At 43.2% G+C, this 20,315-nt stretch overlaps 2 protein-coding genes across 2 annotated transcripts in view; both read left to right on the top strand.

Annotated features, from left to right (window-relative positions):
- Positions 1 to 19,592: 19,592 nt before the first annotated feature.
- On the top strand, positions 19,593 to 20,309 carry LOC128141218 (proline-rich protein HaeIII subfamily 1-like). The gene has a single exon (XM_052785826.1). The coding sequence runs from the start codon at positions 19,593 to 19,595 to the stop codon at positions 20,307 to 20,309; it is 717 nt and encodes a 238-aa protein (XP_052641786.1).
- Positions 19,877 to 20,315, top strand: part of AGPAT4 (1-acylglycerol-3-phosphate O-acyltransferase 4) — an 85,695-nt gene continuing 85,256 nt past the window's right edge. Inside the window, exon 1 of the mRNA XM_052784858.1 lies at positions 19,877 to 20,092. The gene's annotated coding sequence lies outside the window, so the exon portion shown is untranslated. The remainder of the gene's footprint in view (positions 20,093 to 20,315) is intronic.

Raw genomic sequence — 20,315 nt, 5'->3', positions numbered from 1 at the left:
GCACACCAGCCCTTACCTCACAACCAGGGAAATCTGTGGCTGCACCAAAGCTAAGGCCACCTGCATCGTGGCACAGTGGTGACACAAGCTCAGGGAAGCAGGAAGCAAGTTTGAAGTTTAAGGTCCAGAGGACAGCAGTATGACATTAGGGACACAAAGAAATAATACAATTAAAAAAAGGTAGGAATTTTGGTGGCCTAAAGAACAGTGACCTAACCTGACATCCTTTGCAACCACTGGGAATTTTACTGCTGGCTTCACTGGGAGAAGGCTAATTTAGAGACTTTGAAAACACCATTTAGTTCAACTTTTTAGCAGTACATAGGAGATCTCTGGGAGAACTTGATGTCCCAGTTTCCTTTTTGTCTCTTTGTTAGTTGAATATTTCATCTACAAAACGCATTCATGCCCACTCTCTCCACCTCATTTTAGTGCAAACTAAAATCCATCAAGCACTGATGTCAGAGTTGTTTTAAAAACCTTTAGTTAAGTACAGCTGAATCAACACACTATACACTCATTCTTACTTGGTACATGATTGTATTGTCTGCCTTATAAACAGTAATCTCAACAGCCTGCCAACTTCATCTGCTGGTTACCAGGCCAAAAACTGGCTGGATGAAGACCTTAAGTAATGATCAAAAGATAGTGTTAAAATGAAAAGCGGCAATCAATAAAATGAAATAGTATTCAGACACTACTTCTGTTGGGGCCAATATTATGTTTTTCTTGGAATGGATGCTAAATGCTTCTGAATAGGTTCGGCCAACTGAGTTTGTTTATGCCTGGAAGCTAAACCTGGAAAGCCCTGCACTGTTCTTTTCCAAAGTAAAGACATCACAATATGGTAAAAGGGTTTGAAATTTTTTTAATGAATAGCTGAAGTCCATGTGTTCCACAGCTGATGGAGTTAAAAAGCAGAAAAACCAAACTACCTCACTAAGCTACACTGACATTTTTCAAGTGCTCAGTGATACAACAAATGCTGCATTTGCTTTTTTTTTTAAATCTGCTTCTCAGAGGCAAAAATGACTGTGATATTTACATTAAAATCAGTCAGTTAATGAAGGTGAAATCAATTCTGATTCGAGCTTGTAAGTTTTAGCAGTGATGTAACTGAATCTAACACTATACCAAAATGTTACTCAGGCTTTGCTTAGCGAATATTAAGGTGCTTATTAGCTGCGTTGTAATCACTCAGGTCCTTATTTTATTTCAAAACTACAATGATCAAGGCTATGCCTATTGCCTCATGCTGTTGGATTTTACAGAAAGCAAACACAGGCTTCAAATGAGTGCTAGCAATAAGCTCCTGCGTGGTAGGATATCTTCTCCTGAACTAGTAATCTCTTCTCATGTGACATTTACCGTGCACAAGTTAAAAACAATCAGTGGCATTTCATTTTTAGTCCTCTTTATTGTGTAAGCTTCGGGGTAGAATTGAATAAATGAAAATATAAAGCCAATTCTACACAACAGAAAGCCTACTTTTCTTGCTGTTCCAGTACAGCTATACCACAGGCCTACCCAATACAGTATACCAGCTTGGTAGACCAGTGTGGTATATAAAGTAAGCTGTAGATCAGCAAATTTACATATTTATTTATGCCATTATATACTGCACTATTTTTTTAGGACCTTTGCCAGTCTAGAAAAACCCATAAGCCCCTTCCCTCCTCAGGAAGGGCCCATTCCAATAGACACCTGCGATGAGCGATGGCTGGGGCAGTCCAACTGCTTGCGCATAAACTGTATCATCATCTGGGTGAGCTGGGGTACAGATTGCTCTCATACTCAGAGTTTGATATTTGTAAGTGCCCAGCTCCCACTCAGGAACCCAAAAAAAGGCCAGGTTGTCAAAGATCACCATCAGATGTACTTTGAAAAAAAATACCTTCTTTTCGGTCTCTAAGCAAAGGTAGTGCACATATACATACAAAAGAGAACAGTTGAAACAACTTCTCTGATTCTGGATGCTGAGCAGTATGGAAAAATCTGGCCCTGAGAAACTTTAAATCAATACGTTTGCTCCTTCAAAAGCCAAAAAAGTCAATAATCCAGAGCCCTTTGTAATGAGTGCACCCAGTGTTGCTTTTCTGTTACATTTCCAGCAAAAATATATACGTCGTACTATTTTGCTAGTTCTGTTTATTTAAATATTTGTATTCTATTTTAAAAGGCCTTAGCAGAGCTCTAGCAAGTCTCAGATAAATGATGTATACTTATTATTATGCAGCACCGCTTGGTCCAAAGAAACCTATTGTTTCTTATTGCCTTCACCCCACTATGGAAGAAAGCACTATTTTTACAAGCAGTAGGCTTTGACAGGTAAGATCATCTTATGAGGTCCCTTCATATATGTTCCTACAGCATTGTGTTGGCCTACTCCCAAATGAAAATTCCAGCTTTGAGAACTATTCAATCAATTATTTAATTGCTTGCAGGAAGAGAGAGAGATCCAGAAGCCTTTCTTATTAATGCAGTCATTGTCGCAGATCCAGCAGCTTCCTTTGACATTACCAGACAGATCTCCATGCCAGGAGGTCTTCCTGATACTTAACACCACCTAATTTCTTTCCCTTTCGTGATATTAAGATCTCAGGAGTAGAAGGGTTTTGTTAGTTTGTTGTGTCCAGCCTACCATCACAGGTACCTTGTTGTGTAAGTCTTTCCATAAATTTACAGAGTGCTGTGGCAAGCAATTTTTAAGTCCCACTTACTTTCATGGCAAGGCAATTCTGGAATCTGATTCTGACTGCTAGTGATGAGAAACCTTTTCATTCCGAGGTATTAATGGCCACCTTATAATTATTTCTCATTATATCAATATCATTTGTAAGCTTAAGGTTTTCTTTTTCCTGTTTAAGTTTCCTATTCCCTTTTTTCCCTGATTGGATGGAGTAGACAGCAATCGTATTTCCACTCCATTTGTTTTATCAGGCTTAATAGGCCAAGCTTAAAAGTTTGGATCAACATTTCTCTAAACGTCCTAGAATCAAGTTATTCCAATTTTACTTCACCTTTTTTCAATTACAAGTGATGCACTTTTGCATACAACAGCAGGTATAGTTGCACCGCCACCTTCTGTGGCATTGATGCCTCTGTGTCTCTATTGGAAACACTTCAGACACATGCCAGATCACAACACATTGTTCACAGACACATCATGCTGGCAATTCATAATCATCTTACAGTGGTCTACCTCACCCACAGCCTTCTTCACCTTGTTTCCAAATGATGCACTTCCAATTTATGAGGTGTCTACACTTTCTTTCTGACTTTATTTTTCTCAGTTTCTGCATTTATACAGGGCTAGCTGCTGTGGCTCTCAGGATACAAGCAAGTTACTGCAAAGTGAGCAAGTACAGGAACATCCTTTGGTAATCATCCCTGTACACATTTGTATTCTGTTATAAATGTTTTCTCCAAGTGCTTCAAGAGCATTTTTTTACTACTTTACAGTACTGTCAATCTGCTATGTTCAATGAATCTGGGAGCTTGATGGGTTTGAATACCTCCAGTCTGGTAAGTTAGTTGTTTGCCAAATGTGTTTCAGTTCTTTATCCTCAAGGTTCATCTATACTGCTATTGGTAGACCTCATATAGATGTAGACTAATGTGGTGCGTTGACCCTGGCCAGCAACTAAGTCCCCACCCAAACGCTCACTCAGTCCCACACCCAGCAGGGTGGGGGAGAGACTAGGAAGAGCAAAAGCAAGAAAAATACTCATGGGTCAAGACAAAAACAGCTTAATATCTGAAAGAAAGAAAAAAAAATACTGATACAAAAGCACTCACTCACCACCTCCTACAAGCAGACGGATGCCCAGCCAGTCTCCGAGCAACAGCCTCCCAGGATTTATTGCTGAGCATGATGTTATATGGCATGGAATATGCCCTTGGTCAGTTTGGGTCAGCTGTCCTGGTTGCATGCCCTCCCAACTTCTTGCACACCCCCAACCTTCTTTCTGGGGGGGCAGACAGAGTGGGAGAAATAGAAAGCCTTGACACCGTGCAAGCACTGTTCAGCAAGAGATGAAACACTGGTGCGTTATCAACTCTGTTTTAGTCACAAATCCAAAACACAGCACCATACAGACTGCTATGAAGAAAATTAAGCCTGTACCAGCCGGACCCAGTACAGGAGCTTGCTTTAAACTAGCTGATGCAGGATACTGCTACACATGTGGTCATGGCAGCATGAATTACCACCTGCCTTGGCGTCCCTAAGAGCTCTGATGCCTAACAAGGGTTGAACTAACGATGAAGTTTTTTTCTCAGTGTGAGTATTAGCAGGTTTTCTGTACTTGACTGGCAGCCTATTTTTATAAATTTAGTAATCTTTGAGATCTTTTTGCCTTGGCAAAATCTAGTTGAAAGTGGCTAACATTGAAAAACTTCTGTGGGAGGACTGACAGACAGCAAGGAAGCTAGCCTAAAACCCAGATAGCTACATTAAATTCTCACCGAGCTACTGGCAAGTGTGAAGTGAAGTCAGAGAGATGAAGCTAAGGAGGCTAAACAGCCTCATTTTATCATTAAATGGTGGCTACACAAAGCATTAAGTATTCCCCAGTCTGGTCTTAATTTCTACTTTAAATTGAGATCAGAAGTTCCCCATTAACTTAAGGAGAAAAGTATTGCATGAATTTGGATACATGGCTGTGATAAATGGATTAACTCTTCCCACACCCCTTTTGGGGCTGTACAGGAAGTGTGAAGAAAGTTGTTGGATTCAACCCAAAAGCTGGGCCTTGTCCTGTGGTGTTATTGGGTGTTGCTTCTCCTGACTCATGGGGAGAATGAGGTTGGCATTAATTAAAACACATCAGTGATGAAAATTATCTGATTCATTTTCACCAAGTGTCTACCTGTCTCTCTCTTGACTACAGATGAAGTTTGGAGCAACCACGCTCCTAACTCGGGTATCTGGGTTAAATATCCTGAATTGGTGGGATGACACCAGCAGCAGCCAGCCTGCTTTTGGCTACTATCTAAAGATCACTAGGACACAGGCAGCCCAACTCCCAGCTCACCAGGGAGGGCATTCAAGTCACAGCTGATTACAGTCAAACTTCTTTCTGTGGTGGCAGTGACCCAGTCATACATGGAGTATGGAACCAACCTTCTCATGTCATGCAGCATCCAAAGCACGTAACACTCGGGGGAGAGATGAGAGGAGGAGAGACATAAAGGTGGGTTTCGGTGATCTTGGTCTTTGGTCTGCCAGATTCCAGGCTGGGCCCAGTTTATCAGCACGGAGAGAATAAGAAGAGTTTTCCAGAGGGGATTATAATGGCTCTTTATCAGTAAGTGCCAGTGTTTGAAATAATGCCACATAATCACATCCTTCTATTTTCCTACTTAGTTTGACATCTCATGGGGGATTTTTAAAAGTACATTTTGCTTTTTTTTTATTGAACTCATTGTACTATGGAGATTGGCAGAATATAAACTATATTGCTAGATAATAACTTTTTTTAAAAATGTAAATGGGACATATTTTTAAATAGGTTTTTTCACTCTTTATTGCAGTATCTAAGAAACCTAAAGTTAAAATAAGATTTTGTCTTCTCTGCCATTTATGCGCTTTTGAACATTTTCCCCAGAATTACGTTTGTCTTATACCACCTAATAGGGACTAAATAAATTGCATTATATAGATGTTGAGTAGAATATTAAGAAGGTATACCACATAGCAGGTGTGATTTTTATCTCCTATATATGCTTCTTGGAATATAGACTACTCTATAGCATGGATAGGGTTTTCATTTCTTTCTGTAGGAAGGAATAAAAAGACTCCTAAATTCTTCTACAGTATTTTTTTTTTCAGAAAGAAAACAAAAATAAAACACTTCACTGGTCAGAAAATTATTCAGAAACACATTTAACATATCAGCAAACTGCTTAGTGGAAAACCCAGCAGCAAATACCAGCACCACTGGGCAAGTTGGCCTCAGTGCACCCTCTCTGCAGAGAGCAATGGCTTGTCAGAAACCATTTCTCCAAAATATGGTTTAATGTCTCTGGAGACCCCGAGACTTCCATAATCTGAGAGCAAACATAATAATATTGAAATCTTCTCATGTAGCTATAGATCCTGTGCAGTTCATTCATGTCCTACTTCCATGGGAAAGGAAAAAATAAGCTTTTTATGTACAACCTTATCCCTTTGGTACTTCCTAGTTACAGACATTGTGAATCTTGCATTGCAAACTTTGTAAATGGTGGTACTATACACCTGCTGAACTACCACAATTACAGGAGCAACACTTCAGTCAGGATTCATTCAAAAAAAGGTAGTCTTTGCATCAACAAATAAACTTTGTTATAAACAGGTCAACCAACATGGGAAGTCAGGAACACTGGAACATGCATCCTGACCTGCCTCTGATGACTTGTCTGGCCTTGAGCAAAATGCATTAATGTGTACTTGCAGAAGTCTCTAGCAGAATTATTCTGTGACAAAATACCTCCTTCTGTGGTAAACTTCTGAGGAGTAACAGTTGCTCCAAATATTATTCAATTTTTCTCATTTAATAGTAAAAAAAAAAAAAACCCAAAAAAACCCTAATAGGTGCTTTTGCTTCAGTTTTAGCTTCTTATTATCTTAAATAAACAAAGCAAGCACCTTGTAATTTCACCAAGAACTGAGTCTTTAAGAGTGAGCAGTGGTAGGGAATTTCAGTTTGAAAGCTGAAAGTTTTCTAGGGTTATACGCCATTGGAAGAGCTCTACTATAAAGGAAACATGAGGCATGCTTTTTCCTTTTGCTGTTACAATCTCTTATATCCTAACTCTGTAGTTTTCATGAATTACAATAGTAACTATTATATCCAAGGGACAATGTTTTGACCCTGTACACACAAACGGCTGGGTTATCAAATGTCCTGTATTATAGTACAGAGGAAGTTATTAAGTAGGAGGATAAAACAATTTCATCCTCTTTCCTCTGCTGCTGTTTCAGGCTGCCTCTGCATACTTCAGTCTCTGCCAGCCAGGAGTGCCATGCATTACGACTGAAAGAGGCTGCACATGAGGGTTTATATGACTAGAAACTGTACACAAGGTAGTGGAAAAACTGCATTTGCAGAACAAAATTTGGACTTAACAACACATCCCTCTCTTGCTGACAATCCAGATTCCTCCTCTTTGAACTTAATAGCAAGTTCATTCTATATCTCTCTGGTGAGAAACTAACTCATCCCAGATGATGACTATCACGTTCCCACCTACCTTTCTGGTGCAAGGGGGGGCATTTAGAAGAAGCACAGATACCCTGACTGTGAATCAGGCCTGAATTTTCTTTCCTTTTTCTGAAAAGCAGCACCAGTAATCATGAAGGAAGTTGCTCACCGCTTAGGGTAAAGATGGCAGTATCAGACTCATGCCCCTGGCCTCACTTCACAGACGAGTTGTGAAAATAAAGTTGGACGCTATAACAGTCAGTACCATTAAAAATGCCTATGAAGGTTTAAACAACATGCAATAAATATTAGCTTGTGTTGCTGCCACACACATTGAACAAGGAAGATAAATAAAACAATTTTGAGTAACTTCTCATTAAATGAGGCCTGCTTGGTCTTTGTTGTGAATATGGGAAATGGTCTGTGGAAAAAGAACTGGGCAGCCATGTAAACTGAAACCTACGTAAGATATGAAGACCCACAGAGGAAGCAGTAAATTTGCACAGGCCACTTTCATTCTGGCATTTCCATCTTTGAGTGGTTGACTGTTGTGGTTTAACCCCAGCCGGCAACTAAGCCCCACACAGCCACTCACTCACCTCCCTCACAGTGGGACGGGGGAGAGAATTGGAAGGGTAAAAGTGAGAAAACTTGTGGGCTGAGATAAAGACAGTTTAATAGGTAAAGCAAAAGCTGCACACACAAGCAAAGCAAAACAAGGAATTCATTCCCTGCTTCCCATGGCCAGGCAAGTGTTCAGCCATCTCCAGGAAAGCAGGGCTCCATCATGCATAATGATGACTTGGGAAGACAAACACCATCAACCCAAACATCCCCCCCTTCCTTCTTCTTCCCCTAGCTTTATATGCTCAGCATGATGCCATATGGTCTGGACTATCCCTTGGGTCAGTTGGGGTCAGCTGTCCCAGCTGTGTCCCCCACCAACTCCTTGTGCCCCCCCAGCCTACTCCCTGGTGGGGTGGGGTGAGAAGCAGAAAAGCCCTTGGCTCTGTGTGAGCACTGCTCAGCAGAAACGAAAACATCCCTGTGTTACCAACACTGATTTCAGCACAAATCCAAAACACAGCCCCATACTAGCTACTATGAGGAAAATTAACTCTAGCCCAGCCAAAACCAGCACATTCACCACCCCTTATTCCATACCATTTACAGCATGGTCAGGTCTCACACTATCCAATACATTCTCATTACCCACCACCACCCTTCCCATCCTTTGATATAATACTTCTGATACATCTTTACAACATACCTTTTGCTGGTTTTGTGTGTATGTAGCATATAAACCTAAACTGAAACAGTGCATTAAACCCCCTACTAGCTCTACGAAGTTTGAAATCTCATGCTGTGGCCATATTTTGCTACTCAGACTCATTTCAAGATCTGTTGCACTTCTGTGCCCTCTTCCCTCTCCTTAGGAGCACTAGCTGTGGGAAGTAAGTGACTGTACTTTCCATACTTTTCTGCATAGATCCGATGTCAGCGAGGACCTTGGCAAACGTCCTCTGAAGAATTTTGCTGAAGTGGCTGAAGACGCTACCGTGCCCGTCTGTGTGCCCTGCCTTTCTTCTGTTACTTGCCTTATTCCAATGAACAGTTAGTGTTGAGCAGTTCACCTTGAGGGGTGATTTTCTTGAAAACTTGGGCTATGCCTTGGAGCAGTTAAGACACAGGCACATGTTGGTCCTTCGTCTTCTACAGGATCAATAACCCAAGAGGGTAGGAAGGACAGCTAGGAGACTGATAACATCTGAAAGTGCCCCTGCGAGATTTGCCAGAGTCTGCCTGCTAAAAATCCCGTTAGCTATGTTGGTAAAGCACAGTCAAAGGGCCACAGTTTCCTCTAGTGTAAACCAGTACCTAGTGTCACGGAAACTCATGGAGCTACACTGGGTTTACACCAGTTAATCAGTTATACCTACTCATAGTTCATGCCCTGATAAATATTTAGCCAGCAGAAGGCAAGGTTTCCTATACTCTACACTGACCAGATGCATGTCAGGCCAGGGCACAGCTTCCTTTCTGCAGAGCTGCAGGTCCATCTCATTCCCACCTGCCCCCACATCACCCCAAACAGAGCTGCCACAACCTTCCCCAAAGTGATTTGCAGTCACTCAGGTAGCGAGCTGATGCAACATTAAGGAATTCAACTCTCATCTAATTAAGACGATGCAATCAACTGGTCCACAAACACTTAAGGATCTTCTTAATAACTCTATTTTTATCAGCTTGAGTGCCAGACACTGTAGTGTGAGGTGATCATTAGTGCTGATATTTGAAGTCAAGGAAGTTCTGGCTTACTGTATTTTCCCTCATGAGCATTTGCTGTCTGCTAACCCACTCCCTCTGCCATTACTGTGCTGGTTCCCATTCGCTGCTAGCATCCAATATAAAGTCATTTGCTCTAAATTACTTTAAAAGTACTGATGTCCATGCTTCCAAAAATACACTTTTAATAACCAGCTTCTAGGCACAATTTTAGGATATAGGAAACTAAAAGAAAACAAGGAACAAACTTGAATTTCTTTTAAGTGAAAAAATTTGGGAAAGAAGGTTCTCAAGAGCTATTTTCCTGTTGGAAGATGCATATCATCTATTCGTTTGCCTTCATTTCCTAATTCAGAAATGGCTTCTAGATTCCCAAAGACATTCATAATAAAATAGTTTATCTATAAAATTAAACAATTTCTGCTGCCCAAGCCTGTCACTTGTTGCCTCCATTGAGCTGTGGGGTATTATTGGTAATATTTTAGCCTTATTGTCCTTCATATTGTTTAGCATTATAGCGAAAGAATACTGTTCATCCCCTTAAGGTGTCAGACCCAGGTGGCTGCTATTTCCTCCCTCCCACCCATTCTTGTGAGCTCTACTGTAGTAACAGCAACAGTCTGAGGACAAGTTACTCCTGGAGACACATCATATTCCCACAAGGTCCTATTCCATTGAGAGAAGAGCTGAAACTTAATGGCAAAATCCACAAAATGCTGTGAAGACAGCTGGCCCCCTCCAGCTATGATACACAGTGATTCAGCACACGAGCCCAGGAATCTCTTTTGGCTGTTGGATGAAGCATACCACTCTATGCAGCAGTCTTTACCACGGGGTTGTGCAAACCTCAGTTGTTTTCTCACATGATGGAGACTCCTGCACACACAGGGCATTGCTGTTTGAAAGTCCATATGTCTTGGTGAATGAAAGTAACACTGGCTGTAAGGTCCTTACGCTGCACTAAACTGAGCACTGGCAAATCCCCTTGTCTTCGTAGAAGCTTTATTAATTTCAAGTGGATTTGGGGAAAGTCCCCTTGGCACAGCTCGGAGCAGGAGGGAGGGTCCCATTAGGATTGCAATTGTTTGACCAGTGCCAATGCATAGGATTTGTTTTCAGAGTTCATTTCTTTGCTTAAATAAGGTATTTGAATTAAGAGAGAAAAAAGCATTTCATACCGGCCAGGTGGGAAGCTTTCCCTCTGGCAAAAGACTTCTTAATTAGTTGTCATGATGGTATCACGCTGCCTGATGTAGGTCTTGTAACAGTGCTAGTGTGAGGTGGAGATTTTTCAGCCATGGGTTTTGGAATTCTATTATCTGTGTTGAAATAAACACCGACTTTTTCTGATTGTTTGTGATTCCCTTTATGAAGAAAAAGGGACAGAAAAAGAAGACAACAGGACAGAAGAGACATTTCCAGTGTATAAACAAACTCAGACTACTAGGTCACTGATATCTCAAATGCTACAACTCATTGGGGGTGGCAAGAGAAAGCAATGCTTAGGGGGTCAGCTGCAGCCATCTGTCTCCAAGGAGCAGCTGGTGTTGAGATGCTGTTATTAACGAAATGGGATTGCTCAGTACTGTTGATTTACTGCAGTTAGTATAGCCAATTCTGATTCATGCTACCTTTATGGCTACTGTGCCTGGGGGGCAGCCCGCTTTTTTGGTAGTATTGATAATACTTGGGACACCTGTGGTTCAAACAAGGTGTGAAAAGCAGTAGATGTAGAGTGCTTATGTAGATTGATTTGTGGTTGAATTGCCAGGTGACTGATTGACAGTTCCCAGCCCTCAGAATTTCCTGGGCTAGCGATTCTTAGTCATCTGGGAGTTGGTGAGTTGGAAATTACATTAGCTGTGTTATTCAGATTGTAAAAAAATATGAATCAGTGGGGTTTGTCGGATTAATAACATACTGCTAGCATGGAAGTGAGCATATGAATAAGACACTGTCAAATCACTCTGAGAACGGTTGTGCTAAACCTGTAGCTACATCAAACACCTGGGACTGAGCTTGCAGATCCAGGAGCTGGTAAGGACATGGGCTCTCACCAGGCTGTGTGTGTGCACAGCAAGCCTTTTTTTGTTAACACTGACAGCTTGAGCTCAGGGGCATAGGAACTCCTTTGATAAATGACAGTTAGTAGGATGACATTGAGGATCCTCTGCAGAGGTGTGTCTTAACAGCAATCCAGGTCCTTCAGCCCAATCAGTTTTTAATACATCACACAAAAAAAATATCTGACATGTACTGCACTCAGCTTTGGAACTCTGTATTTCCTACTGCATTTTCTGTAAAACTGCATTGTTGATGATTTTATGCCTCCTTCTAATACAAACACATGCCTAGTCAAAGCAATTCTGGTGCTGGGCTATAGAGTCAGTCTTTCTCAGAAAACAGTCCATTCTGTGTACTGTATATAACAGTTTTCATGAGGGATTATCTAAACTTGTGGTTGTGACACTCATCTGACACAAGGTCCTGGGTGTTTGAGACCCATTTGTGAAGCAGGCAGCCCTCTGATGAGGTCTCGCCTTAATACCTTAGTACCAGGTTTAGCTGGCCATCTCCAGGAGGTTTGCCCCTCTGGGGCCAAGTGGGAGAATTGCCCAATTTCTGGCTGAGCCATTTGGGCTTAGCTATAAGGTCACTTAGCACAGTTTCCTAGAGCAGGGCCTTTACCTCAGGCTTGAGGAAAGTATTAAATCGGTGACAAGGGACCCAGCAGCCTCAGCAATGCAATGCCCAAGGAACTTGAGGATTGGTTTCAGGACAGCCTGCCAATGGTTTGTAAGAGGTTGCTAATTACTATCGATTGCAGTGATTTTTTTTCCAAAGGAAGTGCATTGCAATTGCATCTTCACAACTCCAATTTCCCATAGACCACAAAGGAATCATCTGAATAAACAGCCTTTGATTCACCACCATCCTTTGCTGGATTCAGACTGCTGACCAGCTCCATACCCTGTTGTCACACCCTTAGCTATCCCTTAGGCCCCGAGCTTTTCACAGAATCAAAGAACAGAAGGGAGGAAGATAAAATGGGGCAGCTTGTGCCATGAAGCAAAGACGGACAGGGTGATTTCTAGCGTACAAAGAGAATCAGGGCCCTTATACTGAAAGAGTGCTGGTGGTTGCTGTGATTTGTGCTGGAGGCCACACTTAGGACTGAAGCAGACAAGAATACAGACAGCACATGGGGGCAGCTGGAGGCAAAAGCAAGCTCTTACAGAAATGCCCTGATCTTTTGTGTCTGGTAGTGGTTACGGAGGGGCTCTGCCATGGCACAGTGGCTGGTACTGTTTTGAAAAGGGAGAAGGTGTGGCATCATCACTTAGTTTGCACCTACCAAAAGGCATCCCTGGATTACATGCCTTTCTTACATCCTTTTAAGCTTTGCCCCATGCGCAGGCTGCAGGACAGCAGGGCATGGTACAGAACTGGAACCAAACACGTATAAAGTACTACAGTTAAGGATTCAAAGGTAAATAATTAGTAGATGCCAGCAAGGCACCCAGAAAATCTTTCACATAGAGGCAATTTCACTTCAGAAAGTACAGTCTGTCTTAAGAGCATTGTGGTGTTTGAAATAGCCTAAGCACTATGAGGCCTGGGCTTCTGAGAACTACTCTGTCATTTTTCTCACAGGTGTCCAGTCTGCTTTTTGTTTCCTGGATCCTTTTCTTTTTGAGTGACTGCTGTCGAAGGATGATCAGATGTCTTAATGAGATTTCCAGCTATTTTATGTAAAAACATTCCCGTTTTAAGGTTTTCATGCTCACTTAAGAGTTTTATATTCAGGCACTATTTTCCTTTTCTCTGGAACTTACTATTTTTCTTAATACAGCACCCTTATGCAATAGCCAGTTCTGGAGCTGTGTCTGTATCCAATGAAACCAATGAAATGCCACCGCGAGCAAGATCAGGCCAAATCATAGAAAATGAAGAACTAATGGGTCACAGCAGGAGGCCTGTCTCCTGCTGTGACATTGGAAATAGTGGGTTCCCAAGACCACAGCTTCAGAAGGGGAGAAAGATTGACTGGAAGAAATTAGAGGAACAGTAGTATCCTGTATGCTTTTCACACAGGACACAGATCTGCTCTATTTAGTGGAATAAGGCAATCTGAATGTATAGTGTACTGTACTTTTTTCAGTGGTATCACAGGTATTTGGCAGCCCAAGGCAAAACCAGTACAAAATCTTATCTGACTCTTTCCCCCCTCTTCTCTGAGTCCTGAGCTTCTAATGTTGTTTGTGTCTGTATTCCCTGTTATAATGTCTTATGCAATCTGTTTCTGCAATGTAGTATCAAAAATGTTGTCCCAAATTTTTTCATTCCTTAATGTGCATAATACACATTTACAAGACGTAAGTATACAGTAAGTATTCAGCTTTTACCCAATTAGCTTTCAGCTAATGCCTTTTTATTTAAAAAAACCCCTATTTCATCATCCACCAGCTCATTTTAAGAAAGCAAGCAACAGTACAGAATGCCAGTTATCTCCATTTGTGAGGGGTCAAATTTGCTCACACCAAGTATATTTGTCTGTAAGGTGTACCACTAAATTTAACCCTTGAGTCTTCAAGAACCATACTTCCCAGAATGTCTCTAAAGTGTGGGGTCTTTATGAATAATTAGTGGGCTCTACTAAAGTACACAGAATAAAATTTGACACAAATCTGTTCTTCAAATACATCAGACTGCACAGAAATTAAATATATATATATATATTCACCATCCATATAAAGACTGCTGCATAGTGGGTATTTCCTGCCACCTAACCAGGATTTATCCCATAACTTTCTTGGGAAATAGACAGTTCCCTGATGTTCCCTTCAGATAAAGCAGTTGTTACAAAAGTAGCACATAAAAGAACACTAGATAGAGACTGCAACAGCTGATCAAGAGGAGAGTTGTGTCCTGTCGATGTTCCAGTATGGACAGCATGGTGCAGGGTTGGTGAGAGGACCTGCAGCAGGCAACATGTTCTTCAGTAGAACAATGTGTAAGGGTGAGTATTTTGACTGTTGCTTCTTAAAAGTTTTGGGTTTGTTTTTTTTTTTAAATTACCTTTCCAGTTCTGTGTAATTGAACAAACAGATAATCAAATGCTAACTTTAATGTAAATTTGGCAAGGGAACAAGAGTTGCTCCCTGCCAGAATGAAGATGAATGCTTTAAGTGTGGCTTAAAGCTTCTGGCTTTTATGGGCAGGGTGAGCATGCAGCCATTCACAGGGTGAGGACACTGCTACAGAATTCATTACAAGCTAGATCAAGCAGCATACACTTATTGCAGGGATTGCCATTTTCTGTAAGTTTGTAAAAGTTCAAAATGGCAGGCTCGCATAGCTCGTCTCTACACATTATTGCAACATAAAGCAGCCTTGTCCTCATCATACTGAAATAATTATTTCCTCTTCTAGGTGAGGAAATGTACACATACAAGCAAAAAGAATGGTTGTGTGGATTTATTTCTGACTGTTAATGTCTGTGTAACTGTATATGCAGATTAGGTATTGCCCTTGAAGACCTGGAGAGCAGCCAGTGTGCCTCTTTCCTGGTAAGCTTGATGTAAACACAATTATGCATAAGCAGCATTTGTTATTATAGGGTCTGAGCTACTCCAGCTTCCAAGTCGTTCAGACCAAGATTTTGTTCTATGGTTTCTTACCTCTGCTTCTGGAAGAGTAGCAGTTTCCTGAGTACCCTCTACACAGTACGCAACCTTTGCAGCTCCAAAGTGATCTTTCTTCTAAGATCTTAGAGAAATTTCACCCCCCCCACACACACACCCATGACCGTGACAGTAACAGATGTTGGCAACCCTGTGTTTCCAAGGTGCTATTGAAGCCCTCACCACTTTGTCACTCTCTGAGCCATGTTTGATCAGAGCTCCTGCCACGGGGGGGTGTGTGTGTGCACGCGCATGCATGCGTGTGTGCATGTAAAACTTCTGCTGTCATCTGCACATATGGGTATCTCTAAAACTAGTCATCTGAGCCACCAAGTTTGGGCCCAAAGTGATCCACAAAGTCTTCATTTTAATCAAGCTTTAAGAAAACAAGGAAAACAAATCTCTGGCATTTTGTATTAGATATGTGTGTAGAGAGAAACAAAGGCCCCTCTTCTCCTAATAGGTAGGCTCAAGTTGAATATTAAAACAGTCATGGAAATAATATTTGCACGTGTGTAAGGAGTCCTTATTTTGTGGATGTCAGTAGATGCGAAAATATTTGGTCTAATTCTGCAAAGAGTAATTTGGAAAACTTTTTGTATGGCATGATCCTTGGTATTTATTAAAGGAATGGTATACTTCAAAAATGATAAATGCACCATAATTGATTAGTAGCCATGGACCTGTTGCAGAAAATGAAGCATGCTGAAAGAAGAAACATGTTAAAAGAAACATGTTTTTTCTGCATCTCAGCCAGTATTCTTTCTCTATGTGCTAGACTTTGTAAAGGGTCAAACTGGACAGTCTGGAGCTTCAATTCCTGTAATGCATCTCACACAGCTCTTTTGCTAACACATATTCAATTAAAGAATGAGTCTAGTCTAAAATTAACTGTGGCCCCAGGGTTTAGTTTTAACAGGATGTTTCCATTTGTGGGTACTGTGTGGCTTCTTTGCAGGGAAGTGGGGTTTTCTGTATGAAAGGAGTGGATCCACTGTATAGCTGAGGGAGAGGAGAAGCTGGCAGGTGTCACAGTTAGGGTTAGTCTGCACTAGAAAAACTTGCCCAGAAAAGCTAGTTACACAGGCTATGAGTGCGTAATTTTCACCGCCCCCCCTCCCCCAGCATATTTAAACTGATACACCTGCATCTGTATTAGGACTTCTATCATTACAACAATGCATTGTATCAGTAACTTTCATTTTTGGTTTCCATATTTACATAAACTGTTAGCAACTGGCTTCCTAAAGGAAAAAAATTGTGCAGTCATGCTATATGCATCAATCCTTACAGTAATCCTGAACTTGTTAGCTGATTTTAATCAAGCTCAAAAAAGCAGCAGAGATCTCAGACACAATTACTTTCCCACAGATTTCAGAAAGGTGGATAAGCCAAGTACAGGAAAGACTTCCTGTTATTGCCTGCACGGAGAGAGAGCCTGCAGTTCAGCCTTTATTACACTCAACCTACACAGAAGAGGAACATTATGAATGCTTTTAAATGCAGGAAACGTGTCTTTTATAATCTGTTCCTTATTAGATATTAGAGAATCTAACCATAAGACATGCAGCAAGAGTAAACTGGAGTTCCTTAGTCCAGCTGCTCATGGCAGCATATCATAGTGTACCCCTATATATTATCCACCCTATGAGTCTAGCAGCATCAACACTACGGGTGCTGCCTTTCTCTAGGCTGGCATAGCTAGAACCACAGAACTTTCCAGAATAGGTAAGTTTTTACCTGCCATAAAATTTGTGAAATCAGATTCACAAGAAGACACTTAAAAGTGCATGTGGTGAGTAGGGTTGGGGGTCCAGCTGTTAGAACCAGCAAGCAGTTAATTTCACTTCAGTCATGAGAGAGACCTGGGTTCCTCACCTGCTGGAGTGCATGCTTTGCCCAGCAGGAGTCTGGGGTTTTGTGGTTTGTTTTTTTTGGTGTGGTTTGTTGTTGTGTTTTGGAGTTTTTTTTGTTTTTTGTTTTTTGTTTTTTCTTACAGGGAAACTCATTGAAAGTCACCCATTTCACACAAAGTGAGAAATAGCCCTTGGATAGCTGGGAGGAGTCATCGCCTGGTCTAAGTTCCTGACTCAACTCTTGAGTCTTGCCTAATGCAAATAAGGTATTTGCATGCCCCCAAGCAACAAGGAAAGAACTTCACTGAGGGTGGAAACTCAAGCACTCAGAACAAGGAAATGCCAAAACTGAGACCTGAAGAAACTTAATTTAGCTGCTCTTGGCCATATGGTGTTTTGGGTTTTTTAATTAGCTGTACAAATCTTAATATACTCTATTCAGTGCTCTGGAAGGTAGAGCTTAAGGAAAGAGAAAGATAATCTGATTCCTTTTTATCCTCCTTGTTCATAGCACCTAAAAAAATACACAGTGAGGACCTCACAAACCTTGCTCTTAATACAAAAGTATTTTTTTGCTGTGGGCTTTCCTGTCTCAGTCTTTACCATGGTATCTAACAGCTTCATGAGATTAATACATTTACCTTTTAAACCCCAATTTAAATAAGGGGGTTTTATTATTCACATTTTTCTGGTTAGACTTTTGAAAAATAGATGTGTTGCATCAAAACTAGGATTTATGTCTCCACTGGAGAGTTTTCTCAGGTGTAAAGCATCCATAAATCCTATTATATTCAGCTGCAGCTCAACACTAATGAAAGCAAGAAGACAGATTTTTATTATGGCTTCCCAGAAAATGGGGAATATACAAATAACCAGCTGCAGAGAATTTCATCTCAAGGCCAGATAAGCAAAAGATGTTCAAGCACTACCACACAGCATCAGGGTGCTTGAATTTTGGACCCTTGGCTCTCAGGATAACACCTAGACCCCTAGTGAGATGCCTTGGAATAATATCCCAAAAATCTGTATGTGTAGTATATGAAGCTGCTTAAAGTAGCTAGTAAGGGATGCTTAGCACATGGCTGTGCCACAAACACAACCGACCTCCAGAATTAAGTATCTCATTCAGGGATTTTAAGTCTTCTCCCTTTGCCTGGAAGTGTCCCTTTTTAAAAATGCAGCCACAGGAGTCAGTCTTTTAAAGTATGGCTGGACAAATACCCTTTACCAATCTCTCTCCACGTAACAGTTCAGCAGTTAGACCACTGGCCTGAGGACGTCAGTGAGCTGGATTCAACTCCTTCGTGACCAAATGGGAGGAAGGTTGCCAAATCTTGACTTCCTGAACAGTACACCCACCCACCCCACCAGCAGGAATCTGACAGGGCCTTGATGGCACCCTAGGTCTTAATGGCCCTGACCAGCCTCACCTGGGACCTCCACCCACACACTCTGCCTGTGGACCAGGGCTCCATTTAAGCCCAGGTCTGGGCATTCAGTCCCTACCTGAGCTGTTTAGTGGGTGGGTGTGTTTTCAGTTTGGTCTCCTGCCTTGTTTCCTGGATGGATCCATGTTGTAGCCCTATTTCCAGCTGTGGTCCTACCTCTTGCTGCTCCTGACTAGATTCCCTGTCCAAACTCTGCACCTGATTCATTGCTTCATCGCTTCATCTTGTCTAGGCCTGTCAATAGACCCTGCACTGTGCTGTGACTGCTCTGCTCGGGTATTGTGAGGCAGTGCTCTGGCTAGTGAGGATAATGCCAGTGCTGTGGTCACCCTCAGCTCCAGGCTTGTCCTCCCTTGAGCAGCAGTCTTGCTCTTGCTGCTCCCCGAGAGAGTTGTAGCTTCTTGTCCTTCCCAAATGTGGTATTTTAGTCGGGACACTTCCCTCTTGCTCCCTAGAGAATGTCCTCCAGTGGCTAGTCTAGGAAGTCTTGCTTATATATCCTCCTTTTGCCCCTGTTTAATGCACAGTACAACTTCAACTGTTCAGTGTTTGCTTCAAGTACTTTTGAAAAATAAAAATTTACATTGAGGGTCAACAGTGAGGCTATGTGGCTGTTACAGACCCGGACTGTAACTGGGCTCTGCTCCAGCCAGTTCATCCCAGCTGCCCCCTGCCAGACCCCAGCCTCAGGAGCCCTCCAGACCCTGTGCAACCACGCACCCCGCAGAGCTGACAGCGCCATCCCCGTGGTATGTCATCCCAGGCATTATCACCTTCCAAGGCTTTGGGTGTTTAATAGACTCAGTTCTTGCTATTCTTTATACAGGGAAGCTGCTTTTCACTCCACAGACAGAGCCTGACAGCAAATGTTTGCGTTTTCAGAGACAGTGAATATTGTGTGTCAGGGTACTCAGTGCTTGGATGACTGCCATCCGCATTTATTCTTCTCCACAGCACCCAGGCCGCGGAGTTGGTATTCTGTTCCCCAATTTCTACTTGAAGTGGTGGATACTCACAGGTGCCCTTCACCCCGGCAACAGCTTGCAGCCTGCCCTCGAGGAGGGCCTCCGTGCGGGCACAGCCCAGCCTGCCTCCTCCGTCTTTACCCCACGTTTGCCCCCTTAAGGGATGATGAGCAGCCAGCCCAGACGCCGGCGGCCCTCAGAGGACGGGGGCTGCCCTGCGCCCTTTTCCCCGGGCCGCCGCTTCTCCCGGCTCCCACTCCCTCCTCAGAGCCGGCCGCCCTTCCGCCCCGAGCACCATCCCCCGCCCCCGCTCCGCGCTCCTCAGCAGCGGAGCGGCGCCGGGGACGGTAGCGGCGCCCTCCCGCTCCGCTCCGGCCTCCGTCGGGCGGCGCCCGGAGGGGCAGGCGAAGCCGGCGCGGGGAGGGGTCGCCCCTTCCCACCGCCCCGGGAGGAAGTGACATGGCGGCGGCGGCGGGGAGGGAAGGCGAGGGGCGCCCTGTTCTTCCCGGAGCCGCCCGGCGGGTGGAGCCTGGCGGCCCCGCCCGAGCCGGCCGCCTCCCGGCGCGTGCAAACTAGTGGCAGTTGGTGCGGCTCGGCAGCCGCCCCGCCGCCCGCCCGCTCCCGGCGCCTCAGCGCGGCACGCATGCCAAGGCCCGGCGGCGCCAGGTACGTGCTCTTCCCCTGGCGACCAGCGAGCTCCTCAGGTGTACGGCCGCCCTTCTCTAGCCGGCGTGCCGCCCCATTTGGAAAAACAGACAAACCCCAACACAACCGCCCCCCCCGGCGTGCTATAGCGGCGAGGCGAGGGGCCGGCAGCCGCCGGCGGGGTGTGCGAGCGAGGCGAGGCGGGGCGGGAGGCGGGCTGCGGACAGAAGTTCCCTGATTTATT

Source organism: Harpia harpyja, chromosome 4 (assembly GCF_026419915.1).
Source record: "Harpia harpyja isolate bHarHar1 chromosome 4, bHarHar1 primary haplotype, whole genome shotgun sequence".
In the NCBI taxonomy this organism is placed as follows: Eukaryota; Metazoa; Chordata; class Aves; order Accipitriformes; family Accipitridae; genus Harpia; species Harpia harpyja.
Note: the sequence above shows the minus strand (reverse complement) of the source record. Positions and strands in the feature narration are given on the sequence as shown.

Bases quoted from the DNA above. Each gene is read 5' to 3' on its own strand.
- LOC128141218 (XM_052785826.1), top strand. From the start codon at position 19,593: ATGAGCAGCCAGCCCAGACGCCGGCGGCCCTCAGAGGACGGGGGCTGC.